General features: G+C 45.0%; 3 protein-coding genes across 3 annotated transcripts in view; 2 read left to right on the top strand and 1 right to left on the bottom strand.

Moving 5' to 3' along the window:
* The window catches only part of engl (endoglin, like), a 16,913-nt gene extending 15,156 nt beyond the window's left edge, over nucleotides 1-1,757 (top strand). The window contains exons 17-19 of the mRNA XM_081715711.1: nucleotides 30-125; nucleotides 1,116-1,224; nucleotides 1,378-1,757. Coding sequence (XP_081571837.1) covers nucleotides 30-125; nucleotides 1,116-1,222 — 203 coding nt within the window. The 3' untranslated portion in view covers nucleotides 1,223-1,224; nucleotides 1,378-1,757. The remainder of the gene's footprint in view (nucleotides 1-29; nucleotides 126-1,115; nucleotides 1,225-1,377) is intronic.
* A 109-nt stretch (nucleotides 1,758-1,866) lies between these two features.
* On the bottom strand, nucleotides 1,867-6,203 carry LOC113584864 (zinc finger protein Gfi-1b). Its single transcript, XM_027022056.3, has 6 exons — nucleotides 6,095-6,203; nucleotides 4,284-4,545; nucleotides 3,785-3,954; nucleotides 3,516-3,653; nucleotides 3,062-3,227; nucleotides 1,867-2,374 (listed from the first exon to the last, which is right to left on the bottom strand). The coding sequence occupies exons 2-6, from the start codon at nucleotides 4,519-4,521 to the stop codon at nucleotides 2,172-2,174; spliced, it is 915 nt and encodes a 304-aa protein (XP_026877857.2). The 5' UTR covers nucleotides 4,522-4,545; nucleotides 6,095-6,203; the 3' UTR covers nucleotides 1,867-2,171.
* A 6,542-nt stretch (nucleotides 6,204-12,745) lies between these two features.
* Nucleotides 12,746-19,001, top strand: si:ch211-106h11.1 (volume-regulated anion channel subunit LRRC8D). The gene is made up of 5 exons (XM_027022031.3): nucleotides 12,746-13,652; nucleotides 14,182-15,054; nucleotides 15,163-15,413; nucleotides 16,409-16,786; nucleotides 16,990-19,001. The coding sequence occupies exons 2-5, from the start codon at nucleotides 14,185-14,187 to the stop codon at nucleotides 18,110-18,112; spliced, it is 2,622 nt and encodes an 873-aa protein (XP_026877832.2). The 5' UTR covers nucleotides 12,746-13,652; nucleotides 14,182-14,184; the 3' UTR covers nucleotides 18,113-19,001.
* Nucleotides 19,002-21,788: the final 2,787 nt, after the last annotated feature.

Here is a 21,788-nt window from a genome sequence, read left to right as displayed (position 1 = left end):
TTGTTGTTGTTGTTGTTGTTTCTGTGCAGGTGTGGACACGGGGCCTGTGTTGGTTGCTGTATTCTCTGCCTTTCTGCTGGGTGTCAGTGTCGTGGGGGTGCTGTGGTGCATCTACTCCTGCACAGGTACGGAGTCACCTAACTGATTATTCTAAAGATGATTTAATTAAATAAAGTAAACATTTTAAGATCCAACTAGTGGCATGTGTGAATATTCCTAAGGTGTTGTCCACATAGGTACCTATAAAGAGACTGAACAGCTGCTAAAATGTTATTAACATAATTAACCTTGTAATGCTGATATGCTTCACATAATTAAGCTCATAATGGTAATATTACCATAATTAAGCTTGTAATGCTAAAATGTTATTAACATAATTAAACTCATTTTTATTGGCTAAGGTAATGGGTGACTTGCAATGCCAGTTAGCAGCCACCAGAGGGAGGCCACGAGCGGGGAGCTAACCAGGGTTCGTTAGCCCCATCTCCCTCAGGTGGCCTGGCCCTGTATGACACCTCAACAAAGGCCTGTTCTCTGAGGCACAGGCTTCACTCTGTGTGGGAAGTTCCCCATTCTGTCAGTTGTTTTGTCTATCAGTTGCTTTATCTGTGTGTCCCCTGTACCTCTGTAGTGAGGTGGTTAAGGTGGAGGGTCTTGATTAGTGCGGACCCTGGTCCGGTCCTTGGACTGGGCTTGTCAACTGTCCCTCACCCCAGTCCCAGGAGTGTAGTGGGCAGAGCTGTGCATTTTTCATGGACCTGGCCACCTTATCTGCATTTGGGTCCATCTAGGAGGTTCCTAACTCCTACAGCATCCACTGGGGGGCGCAGTCTGTCACAGTTCCTCAGCCCTGATTGCCCTGACAGACTTGCTGCTTACAGCTAGTTACTTGTCGATTGGCTCAGTGCTAAACGGTTGGTGTGGATGTATAAACGCTTTGAGAGCCTTTCTGAGAAGGTCATTTCTGTAACAAGAATGTTACTCATTTTATGTTTGACACCCACACCAAGAGAAACGCCTAATATATCTGGTACTTCTTGGAGATTTAGATTGGGGTTTTAATTCTAATTATGGTGATTGCATTAGATGCTAAAGTCGCCTGGTGTTGTTGTCAGGGCAACCTCCAGCTGTGCACAGAGATGTTCCCATAGAGACCATGAATCTCAACCCCAGGTCCTGGAACCCAGTAGCTCAGCTGGAACAAACCATCAGCTCTGTGTAGAGGTGGGTAAATAATGATATGGTCCAGATTACAGAAGTGTTTTTCAGATTGAACAGAATTAGAGCAAAGGTTATTTCTGGCATTTGTTAGATTCGTGTTTTAACTTTCATTACACTTTAATAAACTTGATCAATATACCTTTGTTTATTTTGCAGGCGTTTGACAGCATGAATAAACTCGTGTGTGTGTGTGTGTGTGTGTGTGTGAGGAAGGGAGGGAGGAAGAGTATGTGCCTTTAGGTATGTGTGTCAGTGGGTTCCAGAGTCCAGCCCTCATTCTTCCCAAACATCAGAATAGCCCGTAACCCCATGAACCATGGCCTTCTTAACCCACTGGAGTTCACACAGGCCTTTCAGAGAGACCGGAACCACTGAAATTTGCTGTCGCTGATCCCCTGTCATGACTCGGCCATTGGGTCATCACTGGGCCACTGGGTCAGTACTGGGCCATCACTGGGCCATTGGGCCAGTACTACGTGGCCTTTAGACCTGCACATTACCAGTTTTCCACAGCGTTTTCCAGGCAGGCTCGGGTCAAGTGAAGAGAAGATGGCAGACTGCTACTATACTGTTACAATCAGTCAAACTGAGCTCAGAGTGAAAAATGTGATATCATTCTATAGATATATGACTGGTGCTCTGCAGTGTGTGTGTGTGTGTGTGTGTGTGTGTGTGAGACTGTGAATGATATGCTTCATTGTTTCTATTGTTTCTCATTGCTGAAGCAACATTAAAGCGATCAATCCGAATCCTCCGAGTGTGTGTGTGTGTGGGGGGGGGGGGGGGGGGGGGGGGTGCAGTGTTTATGTGCATGTGTTCATTTACAATAACAAAAACACATTTTGAACAAAACTCCAAGACATTTTGGTCCCTGGTTCAAACTTGGTCACAAACACACACACAGTTCTGTCTGCAGTCAGCGCACAGGTGGTTTGGGCTGCCTCCACTCTTCAGCTGGCCGGATAGGGCACAGCGTCGCTGCCCCCACAGTGCGTCTCCAGGTGGCGCTGCAAGTCCACTTTCCTTTGGAAGGTGTGTGGGCAGTGCAGGCAGCTGAAGGGCCTGTAGCTACTGTGCTTCCTGCTGTGCGTGATGAGGTTGGAACTCTGACTGAACGCCTTACCGCACACCACACACACGTGGGGCTTCTCGCCTGAGTGAAGTCGCACGGGGGGGAGACCGGGTTAGAGAAAGTGAGTGATCATGATAATGAGACAGGAAAATAAAGACTAAAAAAGACAAAGAAGAGATATTTGCTTTCAATTGTTTACATAGGTGCTTTTTTTCCTAGCATATGTGTTACTGATGTATATGACTACAGGAGCACCTCCATCACTACTCTGTGTGTGTGTGTGTGTGAGAGAGAGAGAGAGAGAATGCATTAACTAGGAATTGTGAATAGCGCACTCTAAGGTGTGTATCTGCACAGGAAGTCATGCATTGTCAATATGAAAGGGAAGTACTTAATGCTTCTACTTTTAACATTAATGTCCCTTTAAAATGAAATTCATACTCACTAATGTTTCAGTAATTCTTCATTGGGAAATCTCAACTTTATAGGTATAGAGTCTAAGCCAGTTATGCATTTGTAACTGACTGTGTACATTTGTAACTGAGTGTGTTTGTTCATGGGATTTTTCGAGACAAAGTATCTTGAATATGTAGAAATTAAAACAAAAGGGTTTAATCAGAAGAATAGTTCTGACAAAGACATGTGCAAGGTGTTGGTGTCCACTAAGCTGAAAGGGGAAGTAAAAACCTTTACATGTTAAAATTTCCTGGAAATTCACAAAAAATTGTTGTGTGTGTGTGTGTGTGTGTGTGTGTGTACATGTCTCACCTGTGTGTATGAAGGTGTGTTTCTTCATGTCTGATTTCTGGTGGAACCTCTTGCCGCAGTACTGGCAGGGGTACGGTCTCGTGTCCGAGTGGATCAGCAGGTGGGTGGACAGGGTGGAGGAACGCTTAAACACCTTCCCACACACCTTACAGCCAAAACTGCGTTCCTATAACACACACACACACACACACACTCTGTTTATGAATGCCTCAGCCTTACTGTTTTAGCCCTTTTTCTCTCTCTCACACACACACACACACACACACACACACTGTTTATGAATGCCTCAGCCTTACTGTTTTAGCCCTTTTTCTCTCTCACACACACACACACACACACACACACACACACACACACTCTGTTTATGAATGCCTCAGCCTTACTGTTTTAGCCCTTTTTCTCTCTCACACACACACACACACACACACACACACACACACACACACACACTTACTTTAGCTCTGCCATAGAATCCAGCAGGAGCCTGTAGCCCATAATGCTGTGCACTGCCCGGCCCAGTGAAAGGGACAGTAACTCTGTTAACGTGGGACCGGCGCAAGTGCGTCACCAAGCCGACAGCGGACGTCAGCACCTACGGCAGCAGCAAAACATAACGGTCAAATACAACAGTAAAACACAACTCGGGCATTCACCACAGCTGTCTGAGAGGAAGAGAACTTTTCAGTTCATACATTCTGAATATATCAGCGGGGTATCACTCACCTTCTCGCAGAGGGGACATTCACACAGCGGCGTTTTGACATTGACCCGTAGTCTGTGGGTCAGTAGCGCGTGCACCAGCCGCTCAAGCTCCTGGTCTCTGTCTCCTGGGCGGCCCGGCAACCACATGGACCTGGTCAGCAAGGGGCGCCCGTTCTCAATGCTTGACTGCTCTGCAGGATCACCAAAGTGTGTGTGTGTTCCAAATGGAGAACATCTGAGCATGTCTTATTACATTCATCAATTTACTTCATCCATACAGGTTCCTTTAAACACCATATGGGAACAGCCCTGCTAGGGCTTCCTCTAGAATCATCGATCACTGCTAATCAATATCAAAGCTGGAAGAGAAGAGGTGACCCCAACATTTGAAGGCAATTCTAATGTTGTTTTATCATATTTATATTACGATCAAATTATGATCTAATTTATATTTATATATTGTTGTTTTCATTTATTTGCGTTTAATCGGTTCGGTCATGGCATGGATGCTGTTGGTTACCTGTCGAACAGAGGGCCCAGTTCTCAGTCTGAAAGTTGGGGTTGTGAACAGAGGGGTGGCACACTGCACCAATGGCTACTGCAGGTCTTGGGTGGAGCTCTGAGCCATCAGGTGAGCTGCTCCTGCTGGGCCGTTGTGAGTCCTCAAGCTGTCCAGTAACTTCAGTGGCAAGGTAACGGGTAGCCCGTGCCACATAAGAGCCTGTCCTTTTGCTTTTGACAAGAAAAGAGCGAGGCATTTTTTCACAGGAAGAGGAGACTGTCTAGAACCAAGAACAAAAGAAACATTCAGATTAAAAAAACAGCTAGAATGAAATGATTCCTGTAACCAGGCTTTTTACTGAAAATCTTGATTAGCTTCCAGGTGTTTGTGGTTTGTGTGTGTGTGCATGCACATGCACATATGCGTGCATGTGCATTTGTGCGTGTGTATTTCTGTGTGTGTGTGTGTGTGTATTTCTCTCTCTCTGTGTGTGTGTGTGGTGTATACTGCATCACCTTCCATGGATTTTTTTTTTTTATTTTGATATGGCAACGTATTTTTACTAATCTCAATCTCAAACATGCATAGCGTTTATAATTAATTTAACAGCATTAGTAATTATACACTCAGCAACCAATAATATAACAATAATATAGGAAATTGGAGACGGTATCAGCGCAAATAGTGTAATTATTTACAAAACTGAATCAGCACAGATGTGGGACTGAAAGAATACAAGTCCTAAAAATGAATTACTGTGCGTGTCCTGTAGGGCAGTCTTTTATCGCACTTGTAACTTTAAACGTAGATTAGATTCAGATCAGCCAAGGGTACCGCGTTCTGTTCGCACGATGCAGGCTTCCTACCTGATGCGGCGCGAGCTCAGCAGTTGCGTGACGTGTGCACGCACACACCTGTGTGATTCGGTTACGACATCACCGCGCCTGAGGTTTGCGCTCTCACCCAAATCGCGGGCACGAGCCAGCTGCAAAGCGCGACGTTTCTCGCGCTTCCTTGTTCGTCCGCGTTTCACGACCAACTGCACGTCAAACCGAAATAAGCGTCGCGAACGGTGCCTGTAAATCATCCTGTGCGCCGCCCTTCTTTGGATTTTGTAATAAAGCACTTTTCGAAAAGGTTAGAAGGGTTCTGCATGTACAGATCAGTAGATTGTCCAAAAATATTACATTTTGTAAAGAATTAAATCAGGTAGTTGCAAATTAATTCTCAAAATGGGTGATGACCAATTAATAAATTTACTAATGTGATCATTTCTGTTGCTGTTACAATGTGCAAATAAACATATAGATATAAAATATTGGCATCTCACTCTGATAAGCAGACATGTCTCGTTTATATCCAGAGTGTATTCTACATTCTTTAGTAACTAGTTACCGTAATTTGAAAAGGTTTTTTTGTTTGTTTGTTTTTTTTGTTTTTTTAATTAATTTTTTTTTTTTACATATTTGTCTTCACAAAATTATGAACAGTTGAGACAGTGACCAGTATCACTGTAATCAGGTCACTGCAGTCTTTTCTGGAACCTCAAAACTCTTAGTTAATCAAAATTTTATTTTTCACTGTAGGATTTTATAAACATATAAAGATAATTCCAAAATTGAATATATGTTCATTGTGATTCAGCGTAATCTGGCATAAGTATTATATATTATATTGTATATATAAGTATATTATATTGTATTATATCCATTTATATTGGATGTGCCAACAATTTAGACTAAAATATACAAATAAATAATAAACTGTAAAATGTTCTGTACTACATTTATGGTTATATTTTATTTATTTCTGATTTGTATTGAGCTTACCTTTCAAGTCATCAACAGGGCACGAAGTTGACGGGTTTCTGGTGGCTAAGTAAGTGAGTGTGTTTGTGTGTGTGTGTGTGTGTGAGAGAGAGAGAGAGAGAGAGAGAGAGAGAGAAACAAACAATGTGTCCTCTGCCTTTGTACTCATGTCATCACAGAACTGAGAGATCTGATTTGGTTTTGAAACTCAAGTGAACCAGGCTGAGGCTGGAGAGAGAGGGGGTGCATCTTATTGAAAACTGAATTTGAAGGTAAAATAACAACGTTTAAATTTACAATCTCACGCATAAAAATGAAAACAAACCACACATGCAAAATTTTCACTTTATGAACAATCATTTTAAATTAAGCCATTCATTTGAATTATACCAGACGTCATGTCTTCATGCGCCGTGAAAACTGCTTGCATGTTTGAGACTTCCTCAGTTGACAGCAGCACTAAGCACTTTAAACCACAGCTAGCCTTGTTAAGGCCAAGTCGGACCACATGTTACCCTATAGTCCTACAACTTTATCATTTACAACTCACCGTTAATACCAACCAGACTGCTTCCAACGTCTTTTTTTTTTTTGTCAAAACACAGTTATATAACTGGTGAAACACTTCTATATTGGGCTACTATCATCTTGTAGGTTTTTTAAATAAATATCAATTTATTAATCTTTTAACTTTGGAGAAATGGGCGCAGTGCGGAAATCTGGTCAGAAGAAGAGAAAAAAGTGTGAAGTCAAAGGGTTTACAAGAATTTAACTGATGCTTACCAAGCGTCAACTGTTTAACGACCCAACAGTGCGGGAGGTGTTTTGTTAAAAACTTAGTTATGCATTTTTCTGCTTCGAGACAGCAAGCCCTGTACACAGCACCTACTGGAGAGAAGCTCTGCATCTCAGCCATGATTAACCAGAGCTTCAGAAGGTTGATTCAGACCACAGAGTGGCAAAATGCTTCACCCACAGTTTCAAGCAGCCGTGAGATTTTCATGCCGCGGTTTGAAATGTGATTTCTATGAAGACATTTGGGTCACGCTTCGTGCTTTAATTTTTTCCTGAGATATCAATCTATATCAAGCTACTTTTGTTTAACTATCACGGGCCATATATGTTCGGGGACATTTAGTAAAATAGCTTAGCACAATTTTTAATTGACAGTGGAAATTATGGAAACACACATGGCAGTGTTAGGCCTATCCTTTTTCTATTCAGGTCTAATTCTCTCTATATATTCTCATTTATGTTTGTATGTTTGTTTGCTTGCTTGATTCTTCCTTGATATTATTATAATTAAGGGAGATTTAGCCTTTGTATTTGGGAAAACATTACCTCTGGGCAGTAGGCTATATGTTAATATAAACTATGCTTCAAATAAAACTAATGTACATAAACGCTTTTGGTACATTTTTTCCTTTTTACCTAATACAAACAGCTAAATACATTGTACAGTCATGTAGTGTTTGCAGGTTGATGCCCTTTGACCTCAGTGTTCCTGAGTTAAGAGACTGTTCTGGACAGCACATGCGTTGGTTTGAATCAGGCACACTGAACCAGAAGATGGAGTTTGGCTTGTGTCTGTATGAATGTATCTGTGTGTGTGTGGGTGTGTGTGTGAGTGTGTGTGTATTCCATGGCTACACCACAATGGGAGCCAAGCTTTAAAGTGGCCTAAAATGTGTGCAGATTTACCCAGAATGCATTGCACAAGAAACCAAAAGGCTGGCTGAGAAGCATAACTACAATTTCATAAACCAACAAGTTTACGCAGGTAAAATCTAAGGAATTGTAAAAATTCACATTCTAGTATAACTGTCAAGTGTCTCTCTCTCTCTCCCTCTCGCTCTCTCTGTCTCTGTCTCTCTCTCCGTTGTGGTGTTGTGGCGGGGGTCTGCCTGCCTGTTCTGGGGCTCTGGGGAAGTGGAGCGAGGGTGGAGCGTGAGGGCGCAGCAGCTGCAGGCGCTGCAGTGGTGGCGGTAGCTGAGAGGAGCTGCCGTGTTTCAGGGGAGACAGGGGCCATGTGGGGGGCTCGGTGGGCTTCTCTCCGTGTCTTGATCTCGCCGGTTCCCTGCCCGCCGTGAACACCGCTTTCTAGGAACTCGTATGCTGGGGTTGAGGTTGAGAAGAAAGGGCTCTGACTTTGTTCAAGGATTAGTTCCATGTTCTTTTGAGCTCAAAACAAGTGATGCTGTTGAGTCAGATGGTACTTTCTCCTTGCCTTGGGTTTCATCTTTTGAACTGTACATCCTGTGGAGAAAGCACCACCTATAAACTTAAGATGTAGATGGCAACTGAAAGCAGGGCTGGTGAATGAAAACAAAGCCCATGTATGTATATTTAATTAATAAAATCACATCAATTTCAGGTGGTGGTTTTGTGGAATTAGAGTACTGTACCATTATAGTGCCGCCAGTGCTCACTATAGATCTGCTATCTTTATTCTGAGTGGATGCAACATATTAGGTGGGTGTGTGTGTGTGTGTGTGTGTGTGTGTGTGTGTGTGTGTGTGTGTGTGTGTGTGTGTGTGTGTGCGCATTTTGAATGATGACGTTGCTGATAGAGGCTGTGGTTTGAGTCAGGGACAAGAGAAAGCATGGAATATATGGTGTCACTTTCCCACGGCCCACAACATATCTCTCTATCTCTCTCTCTCTCTCTCTCTCTCTCTCTCCCTCTCTCTCTCTCCCTCCCTCTCTCTCCCTCTCTCTCTCTCCCTCCCTCTCTCTCTCTCTATCTCTCTCTCTCTCCCTCCCTCTCTCTCTCTCTATCTCTCTCTCTCTCCCTCCCTCTCTCTCTCTCTCTCTATCTCTCTCTCTCCCTCCCTCTCTCTCTCTTTGCCACTCCAAGTCTTGTTCTTCCATCATGGCTCTACTGTTTCTAGGCTCTCTCTCTCTCTCTTGCTCCATCGATGTCTCTCTCTCACGTCAAGCCAAGAAGACGCCATTGGTCTGAGCATGTGTAGGATAACCTTGCTGAGGCACACAGGAAACTGGAAGTTTCCTTCCTTCTCTCTCTGTTTCTCTTTCTCTCAATTTTCAGTTGGTTTGGTGTTGCTTTTGTCTGTTTTCAATTAAACTCAGAAGAAGAAAGCACGCTATCAACTTTTGAATTTCATTCTGGCGCAGTCTAAGATGGCCGTGTTGATTAGCAGAAAGTGTTTGACTGAGGACCAGGCCAACAGTAGTACTGTAACTGTGTTCTGAAGATTGGCGGAGATTCTTTCTCTCTCTCCCTCTCTCTGTCCCTCCCTCTCTCTCTCTCGCTCTATCTCCTGCTCGCTTTCTCGCTCTCTCTCATATGTGAAGGACATAGTTTAGCATGTTTTTTTTCACCTGCCACCTAATGTACACTGACAGCAGAAACAAAAGTTAAAACTTCATGTCATTGTTTAATCATGAATTTGAAATGAGACATGCACAAAAAACACTGAAAATATTTTGCCAATAATTTTGCCCAATATTCTTTTCGTAAAATCGACACACGTGATTTGTGGAACTGATGACAACCGGGGAAAAGGAGGAGGAGAACATTTATGATAATCTGACTCAATCATGAAAAATTCCACTGCATTTTAAAAAACCCTGATATTATCACAAAGCGGTGTCCTTTCTGTGACCCAGTGATTCTAACCCCATCAAGATGAGCCTCGGCATCACGAAGGTTGTGTAGGCCACTGTGGCTTTTCTCAATCTGCCTCATCACAGCCACCAGTGTGTGTGTGTGTGTACCATCTTCCTGTCACTGTCTCACTCTTTGCGGGATTTTTACAGCCTGTGACTTTGCGAGAGGAGAGTGGGAGGTGGAGGGTGTGTGAATGGTGGCACTCACTCGTACTCAGGGCATTTAAACACCCATGTGTGTAAACACCCTTCACCCCTAAGATGTGACCAACACTCATCTGGATGCTTGCTTTTTTGCTGTTGTTGTGTGATGTGGCAAATAATGTAATATAATTTTCCATCTCACACATGAGAACAAAACAAAACAAAAACACCACAAAAATGTCCAATTCTGTGTACAGGCCTCTGAGGGCATAGTGTTAAGTTTCTGTTCCTGCCTCATTATTAATGGAAAAGTGCTAATTTAACTTTAATTACAGTGATTCTTTACTGAAGTACACACTATAGACTTTGTGTATGAGATGTGGTAAAATGTAAAATGGACATACAGTATCCTTTTGCAAAAAGAAAAGTGAAGTAAAGCATGAACCTTAAAACTATTCCTCCTCTAATTTTGAGAAGTGCTGAAAGTTAAAGCAAAAGCAGACATTAATGGGACGGATCTTTTCAAGACTCATATGATTCGCCGCCTGTAAACTTGCCTTGGCAGTTTTACAGAGGTCAAGCTGCCCCAGTTAATTTTAAAGAAGCTTCGTTTATGAGATCCTGCAGTTTGGACAGAGAAAGAGAGAAAGAAAGAGAGAGAGAGGGTGTGAAATGGTGCACAAGGTCTCCTGAGCATTTGGATGAAATTTGATTGCACAGCTGATGAAGGTCCACTGTCCAAAATGTCTTGTTTCTCCAGGAACACTGACACCAGAGTTCTTAATACCTCTGTGCAGTGCAATCCAGAGTGGACTCTTCTTTATATATAGAAGGACAAAGATAGAGAGAAATTGTCGTATTAACAAAATCTCTGAAAAACCCAGAGAAAATATGAATTTTATCTAGATTATGTCAACAGTAGTAGGCTTAGTGATAACAGTCAGTTTACAGCCTCAGAGTTCACGTTTGTAAAGCGGATTAGCACATTTCCCCAAACTGTCCCACACCACCAACACTCCTTTTCAGATCAACTAAAGTCAATACAGTGTCATCAGAAAAAGCCTGTTTGCTCAGTCATGAACATTTCCATTAATGTTCTGAAAAATGTAAGAGGCAAAACAACAACAGATATTTAATATTAATAATGTGTCCTGGAAATACAAACACACTAACACTAATGCTAACACTAAAACTAACACAACACTAAACCAATGCTAACACCAACACACTAATGCTAACATTAACAATAACGCTTCAAATCAAACTTTCATGTAATTCACCACTGCCCTCCTAGAATGCACAACTGCCTTTGGTTTAGTACATTTTGCTTTCCTTTCAATGTACCCTTGTACACTGATTATATTATAATCTCATAATAATTAGCAATGCCTGCTGATCTGTCTGTGCCTAACACTGGGTACTGAAAAATACAGACTGTGATTACTGAATTGTTTTCATTGGGTAATGAAAAATAGAGACTGGAGACTTGCTCACTGCCAGTGGTGGAATAAGTAATAACATGATGGTTTACAAGGACATGGGAAAGAAACAAACAAATACATAAACATAATAAAGAAATCCTGTATGAAACGTCAAAAGGTGTGCATTCAAACAAGCAACATTTTTCTCACCACCTCATCAGCTTGATACATGGACCAGATAAATGACATCCGAATGGCATTCATTCTCGAAACGTCCTTCTTCAAATTTCAGTATAAGGGTATGTTAAAACACCACCAAGCAAGAAGCGTCTGAACAGGGGAATCAGAGCCTTCCTCCCCAGCTACACACATGGGGGTCCTGTCAACACAAGACCTCCCTGGTCTACAGCCAAGACCCCATTGGCAGGGCCCTCTGCTCAAGCTGGGCTGTGAAGAGCCTTCTCTCAGCAGGCCTGGATCAGTGTAGCCTCCTGTTGGGACCACGCTTCCATTCACTGCCTTTTGAAGAAACGTGGTCTCCTTTGATGGGAATTTCATGGTGTTATTTACAGACCCCCCCGGCTCCATTCACACAATCACATATGCTAACATCTCACGGAACATGTCAATACCCTGCATCATGTATCAGATACACAAATCTCTCCTCACTGTATGTACAGAAGAGATGACACTTGTGCAGTATTTTTGGACAAGGCAAGTGCGTGATGGCTTTCTGTCACACCCACCCCACCCAGCTCAGCCTCACTGTGAGTTAATGGGTGAGATTGTGTTAAGAGAGGGAGAGGTGTGAAACCACAGGTCCCCAGAAGGACAGAAAAGTGCTTTTATCGTGCACAAGCTAGCACATGGATATATACACCCACATGCACTTGCATGTGTACACCAGCGTGTGCAAGCAGATAGAAGTGTTTTTCAAAGACCAGCACAGCGTACGGTATATTACCACCCCATAATGATTCAGTGTTTTGATATGAGCTTTAGGCCATCTGATGTCCCTGATATCATCACATTCACTACATTTATAGCAGTATATATTCTATTATACAAAGACCATCATGTCGTGTTAAAATGTCAAAATGAGAGTAGCACTGTTTATAAATCTCTAATCACAGAGATTTGTGCGTGTGTGTGTGTGTTTGTTGCTTTTCCTGACGATTTTCTTGACGACACCGAAAATCCGGGATAACCTGCATGTAGCTTGTTTTTAAACAAAAACAAAAACAAAAACAAAGTTACCTTGTCAGGACTAGCAAAATGGTGATGTCGGTTCTGCTTTTGAGAGTAACTGCCCCCGCCTTTACGAACCACCAAAATTCAAGTGCGGTTCAGACTGCATAAGCATGCTGGAGCGGTTTTAGATTTTCACAGCAGACTTTCATGTCGTCTTCCCGTGTCTTGTTATGTTAAAGTCGACGTGTTAATGTCACACTTCTGCTCACTGTTAATGAAGTCGCTCTGCAGAAACTGCGATAGCTCTGCCCCAACATGTGAAGAAAGAAGAGAAGAAACGCGTAGCTTGCTCTCTCTCGGGCGCACAGCTGGGTCTTAGCGATCTGGTTTGGTATCTGGTTCAGCACCTGAATATTACACACACACACACACACACACACACACACACTCCAGCGCCGCAAACACAGGTGAAATAGGCCTGATCCTGCTCGATTTCTTTCTGAAGAAACCGCGCATTACTGTGCGGTGAATTCACAGCGAGAGCGAGCGAGAGAGGAGAGAGAAAAAGAGAGAAACATCAATTTTGCGCTTAAGGATTTTTTTTTTTAATGAAACCTGAAAAATCAAGAGTGGTAAAAATTTTGAATGCAAGTTCACGGATTTGCCTCACGTAAAAACATTCCGCTTCGAATTGGGCAACTTTGTGATCATTTGCTCCTGGTCTATTTACCTGCTAGTCTGCGCCCTCTACCGTTCACCTGTCTCCTGCGGTCTGAACTTGTGACCCTCTGAAACAGTGGAAAACTTAGACCGTCTAATGCACGATTTCACACGTTTGGCCACGGGGATGACGTTTTCTGGATAAGCCATTGCTTTGGGCCCATAACGAGAATTTGAACGTGCATTCTCGATCGCATATACGCGTTATTGTTTGCCAGTAAAAGGATTCTACAAGGTATTTTTGTTCCGTTTGCCATGGCAACCTCAGAAAGAACCCAGAATCACGCGCTGCGCTCTTTGTGTCGCTCGCCGCTCTATCCCGCTCACGGTACTACAAACTCGAGCAAACCGGACCGCACCGGCCTTCAGCAATCTGCCCCGCATTGTGTTATTCTGTAAGTATACCACGGTTTCGCAACAGAGTACAAGTCTGGTTAAGCGCTGGAAAACCTCGGTCTACCCTCTTCGTCGCAGTAAGTACATAACGTACATGTTTTTGTTTTTGTTTTTGGATCAAACGAACCACCGGAGAACATCATGCAGCCCGACGTAGAGCTGCTTAACGGGAATCTAGACCTGGTCCTATTAAACAACATCACTTACGATGGGCGCCAGGACGTGTTATCTACAAGCACCGGCTTTTACGCAAATAGCGAGAATGTCGTACAAAAAAAGAAAGAGCGTGGAGTTTTACGGGAGTTTCCATAATGACCTTACGGTTGAGAATAAATAAAGTCCGCGCGCCCCTGCGTCTTTATTTTAGGGTTTCATCATTAGATGGATGTCCTACAGAAGGCGGACTCAGCACACTCGGTGTTATCAGTCTGCTTTAACGTGGGCTTTTAATAATTATAGTAGGATGTAACAATTTTTATATTGCTCAATTTTTTTATATATATATATAACTAACTGTTATTATAACAATCTTTTTCAGTAATCACACTCATCCTCCTTCTAATTTTCTTAATCTTTCTATTGCACATTCTCTGTTATTCTCTCAAGACGATGTTCAGTTTGTCTGAGCTGTGGTCTGTGGGAGAGAGACCGGGCCGATATAAGCTCCTGCAGCCCTGGTGGGAGGTCTTCATGGACTACTTGGTACTCCTCATGCTTATGGTGTCTGTCCTCGCCAGCACGCTGCTCCTCTCAAGAGACGGGGTCGTGTGTGTTCCCGTGCACTCCCACTCAAGCAAGAACAGCACATCTCTCAGTGCCACGCCCCTCGGGCCAGACGCGCGGCCTCCCTCTCCGTCCGCATCCCGGGGTCCGGCTACGGGCATCCGCACCAACCTGGACTACCAGCAGTACCTCTACATCAGTCAGGTGTGCTACCAGGAGGCGTTGCCGTGGTTCTCCCGCTTCCTGCCCTACATCACCCTACTGCAGTCACTGCTGCTGGTGGCCGGCGGCTGCTTCTGGTTCCACTTTCCCCTCACCTCCGCCCGAATCGAGCACTTCCTGGCCATTCTGGCCAAGTGCTGCGAGTCGCCGTGGACGTCCAGAGCGCTGTCCCGCGCCGCCCGGCAGGACGGTATGCGCGGCCGCCGCCCGGAGGAGGAGCCCCCCGCCACTGCCGCCCTGGCCCGCCGGCCCAGCCTGGACTCGGGGACGGACAGCTCTCTGCTGGTCAGGACGGGTAGTGCGTCCACCGGCACCCAGCCCTCGCCTTGTGCCTCCAGCCTGTCCCGGTGCTCCACGCTTTCCTCGTTATCCTTCACGGAACACGCCTCCCTGCCGCAGACGGCTCCTGTTGCTCCGGAAGGTTCTGGACCAGGACCGATCCTAGACCGCAGTGATGGGGAACAAGCCAGAGCTCTGTTCGAGAGAGTGCGCAGGTTCCGAGGTCACTGCGAGAGCTCTGATATCATTTACAAGGTGAAGTCCAATGCACCACCTAAAACCTTTATTAACAACCTATTCACAGTGTCAAAGCTTTATTGTTCCCAGTGCTGATCTCCTGTGTCATCCATTTCATGCTCTCAGGTGTACACAGCCCAGACTGTGTACAAGGTGCTGGAGTTCGTCGTGATTCTCAGCTATAGCGTACCTTTACTGGGCTACATCTCATTCGGCCACAGCTGCCAACCGCTCTCTTATACCTTGACGGGCTACCATGCCTTCCATTGTAGTCACTCTCTGGCCTCCGTCCTGCGCAAGATGATGCAAGCCTACGTCTGCCTGGTGGGCCTCTATGGCCTTTTGGGCATCTACACACTGTTCTGGATCTTCCACAAGTATGCTAGTAAAAATAAAATGGAAACAAACCAGATTTATCAAGTGTAAGACAATAGATCTGTGGTCAGGTCTCCCATTGCTCACATAATTGTGATCATTGGAATGAAAACAAAAATTGCAGAAACTCGTCCGAGATCCACAGTATTACCTAATATATTGTATCCATCCAGGCTACAGTTGATCAGATCTACACATGGTTCTATAGTTCTGTGGTGGTAAAGTTGAATAAGAACATGAGAAAATGTCTTCGCACCTCCTTAATCTTTCTCTGTAATTTAAAATGGAGGCCCTCCATCTGCTGGTTCAAATATAACTCTTGCCTCCATGTTGCTGTGGTCTGCTATCACGAGTGGCTGCTATGAGTGCTAAAACTGTGGAGCCATTTTTTTTTTTAAGTTCTCCAAATGAGTTTTGGTTTGCAGAAAGAATAATGCCAAAAGTAGTAAAGAAACATGTGCCCAGTAAAACGCCCATACTTGTAAAGAGCAATCGGATGGGATAACTTAAAAAAAAAAAACCTCGCCCAGGTGTTGAACATTACAGGACCTGTTGATGTGCTGAATGATACTAACTCATCTGTTTGTCCTTCTCACCAAGTGTTGGGAGTTTCCGGAGGTGAATGCTAACCAAGTGGGTAGAGGCAACTGGAGTGCCTTGTAGCCAAATCGTTTAACCTACGGCCATCCCACTGTTAAGTACTTCACCTGGTATCCGAATGTTAGGTTGATACCAGTACTAATACTGTTGTCGTGGTGTATGATGTCACCTTACTTCATCTTAGATGCAAACCTACACAATGCCCATCAGCCAATGAGCACGCTCTCACTGCAGTTGATGCTACCATTCCATACTTTCCCAAAACGGATACGCTTGTTTGCTCAGTAATGCTTCCACACCCTTAATGGATTAAAGTCTCCTTTGGGCAACATTAGCAGGTGTGTGTGTGTGTGTGTGTGTGTGTGTGTGTGTGTGTGTGTCTGTGAGATGCTTCCAGGTCACTGAGACAGTACTCCTTCCGGCAACTGAGGGATGCAGGTTCGATGCTGGATGCTCCGGACCTGTGCAACGACCTGGCCTTCCTGTTGCACATGACGGACCAGTACGACCCGCTGCTTGCCCAACGCCTGTCTGTCTTCCTGTCTCCTGTCAGCGAGACCCGGCTCATGGAGGAGAACCTGGAGCGCCGCTGGAACGCCAGCCGGCTGCGCGCTATGATCACCTCCGACCACCAGGGGCGCTCTCTGCTACAGCTGGTGGCCGTTCCTCGCCTGCCTCCGGCCTTGTTTACCCTGAGCCAGCTGGAAGTGCTTAAGCTGGAGCTGATCGGGGAGGCTAAGCTAACAGCACAGATATCCAACATGACTGCTCTCAGGTGATCATTTCTGATGGCACAGAGGGCAATGCTGTGATGATTTCCCACTCCTACCAAACCTGACTTACTCCCAGGTTTTTGGAGGGAAAATCCCCAAACTGATGCCCCGCAGCAGGGTCTATTGATGAGGAGTTAATTGTCCTGTTATTAGTTAGTGTATGTGTTTAGGCTGATGGTGATGTTGTCATTCTCCTCCTCCACAGAGAGCTCCACCTGTACCACTGCTCGGCAGCGGTGGAGGCTGGCGCCTTGGCCGTCCTCCAGGAGCGCCTGGAGTCGCTGCACCTCACGTTCACCCACGCCACAGAGATCCCGGGCTGGGTGTACTCCCTGCGTGGACTGCAGGAGCTCCACCTGAGCGGGCACATGTGGAGCGAGGGCGGCATGGGGCGTGGCCGGGCGCTGGGCAGCCTGCGCCTCCTCCGGCACTTGCGCGTGCTTTCGCTGCATGGCGCTGCGCCGCGCGTCCCCGCCGAGCTGAGCGAGGTGGCGGGCAGCCTTGTGCGCCTGGAAATCCACAACGAGGGTGCCCGTCTGCTGGCCCTCACGGGCCTGCGCCGCCTGGAGGGGCTGATGGAGCTGGAGTTGCGGGACTGCCAGCTGGAGAGGCTGCCGTCCGCCCTGCTGGCACTGCCCGGCCTGCGCTGCCTGGACCTGGCCCACAACGGCCTGCGGACGCTCGAGGAGCTGCTGGGTCTGCAGAACCTGCACCGCCTCACCGGCCTGTGCCTCGCCCACAACCGCGTGCTGGCGCTGCCGGCCACGGTGGCGGCGCTGCGCGGCCTGGAGCTCCTGGACCTGGCGCACAACCACCTGCGGCGCCTCCCGCCCGCGCTCTTCACGCTGCGCCGCCTCCGGCGCCTCCTGCTGGCGGGGAACCTGCTGGACGAGCTGCCGGCTGAGGTCGGCGCGCTGGCGCTCCTCGCCGAGCTGGACCTGAGCGGGAACAGGCTGGAGAGCCTTCCCGGGGAGCTCGGTGCCGGCTGCGCGGAGCTGCGCGAGCTGGATGTGGCCCACAATTCCCTGGGCTGCCTGCCGCCCAGCCTGGGGGCCCTGAAGCGGCTGTTGCGGCTGGACGTACGAGGCAACAACCTGGAGGAGCTCCCCGTGGAGCTGGGCTGCTGCGCGCGGCTCAGAGGCGGAGGTTTGCTGGTGGAGGGCTGGCTGCTCCACACCCTGCCGCACCACGTCCAGGACTTCCTGCAGCAGCCCCGCTCGCCCTCTCGTCCTTCGTCGGAGGCTAACTCGCGTCCCAACTCAGACTGCTTCCCTGCCTTCTCCGCCACGCAGTGGAGCTTCCTGTCTGCTGTGGAGTCGCGCATATAGGCTTTTGAGCGTTGCAGGGGTCAGAAAGGCACTGTGCACTTTTGCAAGACGTGACTCTTAACCTGACCCGACCAGAAGGAAGTCATGGTTTTCCTGTTAAATTAGCTTCACTGGAAAGAAAATTTTTGATTTGACATATGACCACAACCCATTGATGGCGGTGGATTAAAATCAAATTGAGGAAGTGGAGATTGCTTAATTAACAGACTGAGAACTTTCCAATCATTTGCTACTTCGTTGAGACACACCAGGCCTAAACCAGGCTGCCATGGGAACCTTTGAAAGATTGTTTTTAGGAGGAAAAGCTGTTTTATCTGCACATCGCACCAACCACAGTGTACACAGCTGGGCCTGTGGCTGGAAAGACAGACTAGTGGGGTTTACATTCTGAAATAATTTCTCAGCCACCCAAACTAGTATCTAAAGGTTGAATTAGAAATTAGATGTAACTATTATCAGCATTATAGAACCCTTAGCAGATAAATAACATTTAGTAGTTCGCAGGTTGACTACTTAACACTGATTTTATATTCATTACGAGTTGACAATCGCAGTTGGATACCAGTAGGGAAAATATCTGTTTTGGTAATACCGTAATGGTGCTTTTTACATTGATAAATGTTTCTATATGTTTTGCATATATACTGTTTTCGGAAACATATTCTAGGATAGCTTCGTAACAATGTAACATAATCTACTATTTTGTCAGTATCCAAGGAGACACTGTGTGTCCCCAACACCATGGTGTTACACAGAAATATCTAATAAAATTATAATGACAGAAATGTGACACGTTGTGTTATGGCAAATCCTTTTACATTCCCTTCTTATTATGGAGTGGAAAATAATCTTATCTGGTAACCTTTCTTGTAAAAAATAAATAAATAAATAAATAAATAAACAAGGCAGCGTGATTTGATGTTCTTACACCCCAATGTATGTGCATTTATGATGATTAGCCCAGCATCAGGGAATCTCTGATAATTCTGCACATCTGCACATCCACACACACTGAACAAACCCGAGCTCCAGGAGCAACTGCTACTTAGTGTCAATTAACAACATGTTTCAGACAAGAAACCTGCAAGCTGTTGTAATTGGTTTCAAAACACTTCGGTGCTATCAGCCAAAGTGTTGCACGCACACCCTCATTATTTAGTTTTATTGATTTCTACATTTTAGGAAAACAGTGAAGGTATCAAACCAATGAAATGACACGTGATGTGATTATGCTGTGTTAGATTTGAGATGCTTCAGCGTGACCACCTCTACATTGATGACAGCCTCGCACATGCTTGTGGTTCTCTCAACCGTCTTTGTGAGGCAGCCATATATGCTGTTCTCTTCTGGGCGGATTTAATATGTCAGGTTAAAAGACTGAGAGACTATAACCGGAGGAGAGTCCAGGTCTGAGCATTCAGTGGAGGAATCCAGGCAAAACAACATCACAACCATCAGAACCAGAATAACATAAATAACATAAATCAGAGTCTGGCAATGAAACACAAGGCAGGAGTTTGCAAAGAGCAGCAGTCTGGGCTACGTACTACTCTAGAGGAATACTCTTCTGGGCTGAGATAGGACACAGGTATGCTTGACAAATCAGTATTGAGGCAAGAGAGACCTCTGCAGGCAAGGAGATAGATTGCCAGATATACACACACACACACACACATTTCTAATTATAGAAACTCGTGGATAAACATCTAGTGTTTTGAACAGAAACTTGTATGACCGGGTAGAACTTTGCTCACACAGCTGATTAAGGACCTCTGTCTGACAAGGATTCTCTGGAAACTTTGTATTTTACATTTCAATATTTACTTCCTATACAGTGCCTATAGAAAGCCTGATATAAAAAAAAAAAAAAAACTCACAAAAATACCCTCCTCCATCTTTATTTACGCATTTTGCCTTACAGCATTCAAGTATTGATAAAAAAGGAAACAGTTCTAAAAATGCAGGAAAACTAGAATAACAGGGTCCAGAAAGTGACCAGTAGCCTGGTTTAGTACTTTGTAGAGTCACCTCTTACTATAATTACAGCCATCAGTCTGTTGTTGTCTGTACCAGCATTGTACACATAGATTATGGAATATTGCTATATTGGGGAATATTTCTTTTAGCTCAGGGCTCTGATTTGGCCACTGAAGGACGTTCGCCTTCTTTTCTTTAAGCCACTGCTTTGTTTTTTTGGCAGCATGTTTAGGGTCATTTTCGTGTTGGAAGATGAACCTCCTGCCCATCTTCAGCTGCTTAGCAGAAGACTGCATGTTTTCTTCAAGAATGTGGATGTACTTGGCAGCATCCGCTTGCCCTTACAAGTCTAACCAACTGCCCAGTTCCAGCTGAAGAGAAACATCCCCATAACAATGTCACCACCACCATGCTTCACGGTAGGTACGGTGTGTCTGCGGTGGTGTGCTGTTTGCTTGTCGCCAAACATACCACCTGGAGTTCAGTCCAAACAGATCTATTTTGATCTCCTGTGACCATAAAACATTTTGCCACAAGACACTAGAATCTTTTCTAGTGTTTTTGGCCAAGCGGTCTTCAGGGGTGACTTCTCCCCTCTTTCATTAGTGCAAGATAGTGTTAATAGAATTATTTTTTTCTCTTTTTGCAGAGTCAAAGTATAGATTAACTGTTAGAAACTGGTTCAAAGTGACCAGTCCTTCAGGTTCAATCTCCTCCAAGTTACCCTGTGCCCTCCGTCCTCCATAGCCGGATCCGGGGAAGTCAACAGACACTGACACCAAGGTAGTGAATCAAGAGAGTTCCACTTTATTGAGGAAAGCACCGAGTATATATGTGTCCTATATCCACTATCTAAATCTACAGGATGACGGGGAAAAGTGAGGCATGTTCTAAGGGTCTATGTAGAAAGAAAAGAGACAAGGTTAGTAAAGATTAGATGTTCTCTGCATGAATGAGCCACGAGCTGTTCCCTTGCCCACCATGAGTCACTCCTGTGCTTAAAGAGAGAGAGAGAGAGAGAGAGAGAGATAGAGAGAGAGAGAGAGAGAGAGAGAGAGAGAAAGGGAGGGATAAAGGAGACAAGAAGAGGGAGCGGATGACCTCGGGCGACCAGCTCGCAGTCAAGCTGCCATGTCATGGCTGATAGGCAGAGACCTTGCGTTGGGTGCCTGAAGACAGAAAGGCTCCAGTATCTAACATAAACTACCCTGTAATGTTACAGGGGTCAAAAGGTTTAGCTTCAAAGCTTTTATAAAAGTTACTTTGCAAAAATTGTATGCTGTTTTCTGATCTCAGTAAGGCAGTCTTTTTTTGTGGTTTTTTTTTTTTTTTTTTGGTCCCAATATTAAAGATAAATTATTAGTTTTGGCACATAAATGTAAAATTACAATACTGAAATGTGATATATGTCAATACTGACATGGGGAAAGCTTACTTGTACTTACTATGCCCATGGCAAGATTCTAGCTATCAAACAACAAAATGTTATTTAGACTGGTACACAAAATTACTCATCCAGCAAAAAGCACAGTACTTCAGTGTTACTCTGAAAATATTTGACTCATCAGAGATTTCCATCCAGGAAATGCCACACGAATGTTTATCCTTGTTTTTTATGTTTATCTCCTGTCCATATTTTGTCTTGCTTCTTCAGGTTTTAGTTTCTTTGACAAGGACTCACCCTCACTTGCTTTTTCTA

This window comes from Electrophorus electricus, chromosome 6, assembly GCF_041902795.1.
Source record: "Electrophorus electricus isolate QZ-2024a chromosome 6, ASM4190279v1, whole genome shotgun sequence".
NCBI classification, from domain to species: domain Eukaryota; kingdom Metazoa; phylum Chordata; class Actinopteri; order Gymnotiformes; family Gymnotidae; genus Electrophorus; species Electrophorus electricus.
This window is presented reverse-complemented; position numbering and strand designations above follow the sequence as displayed.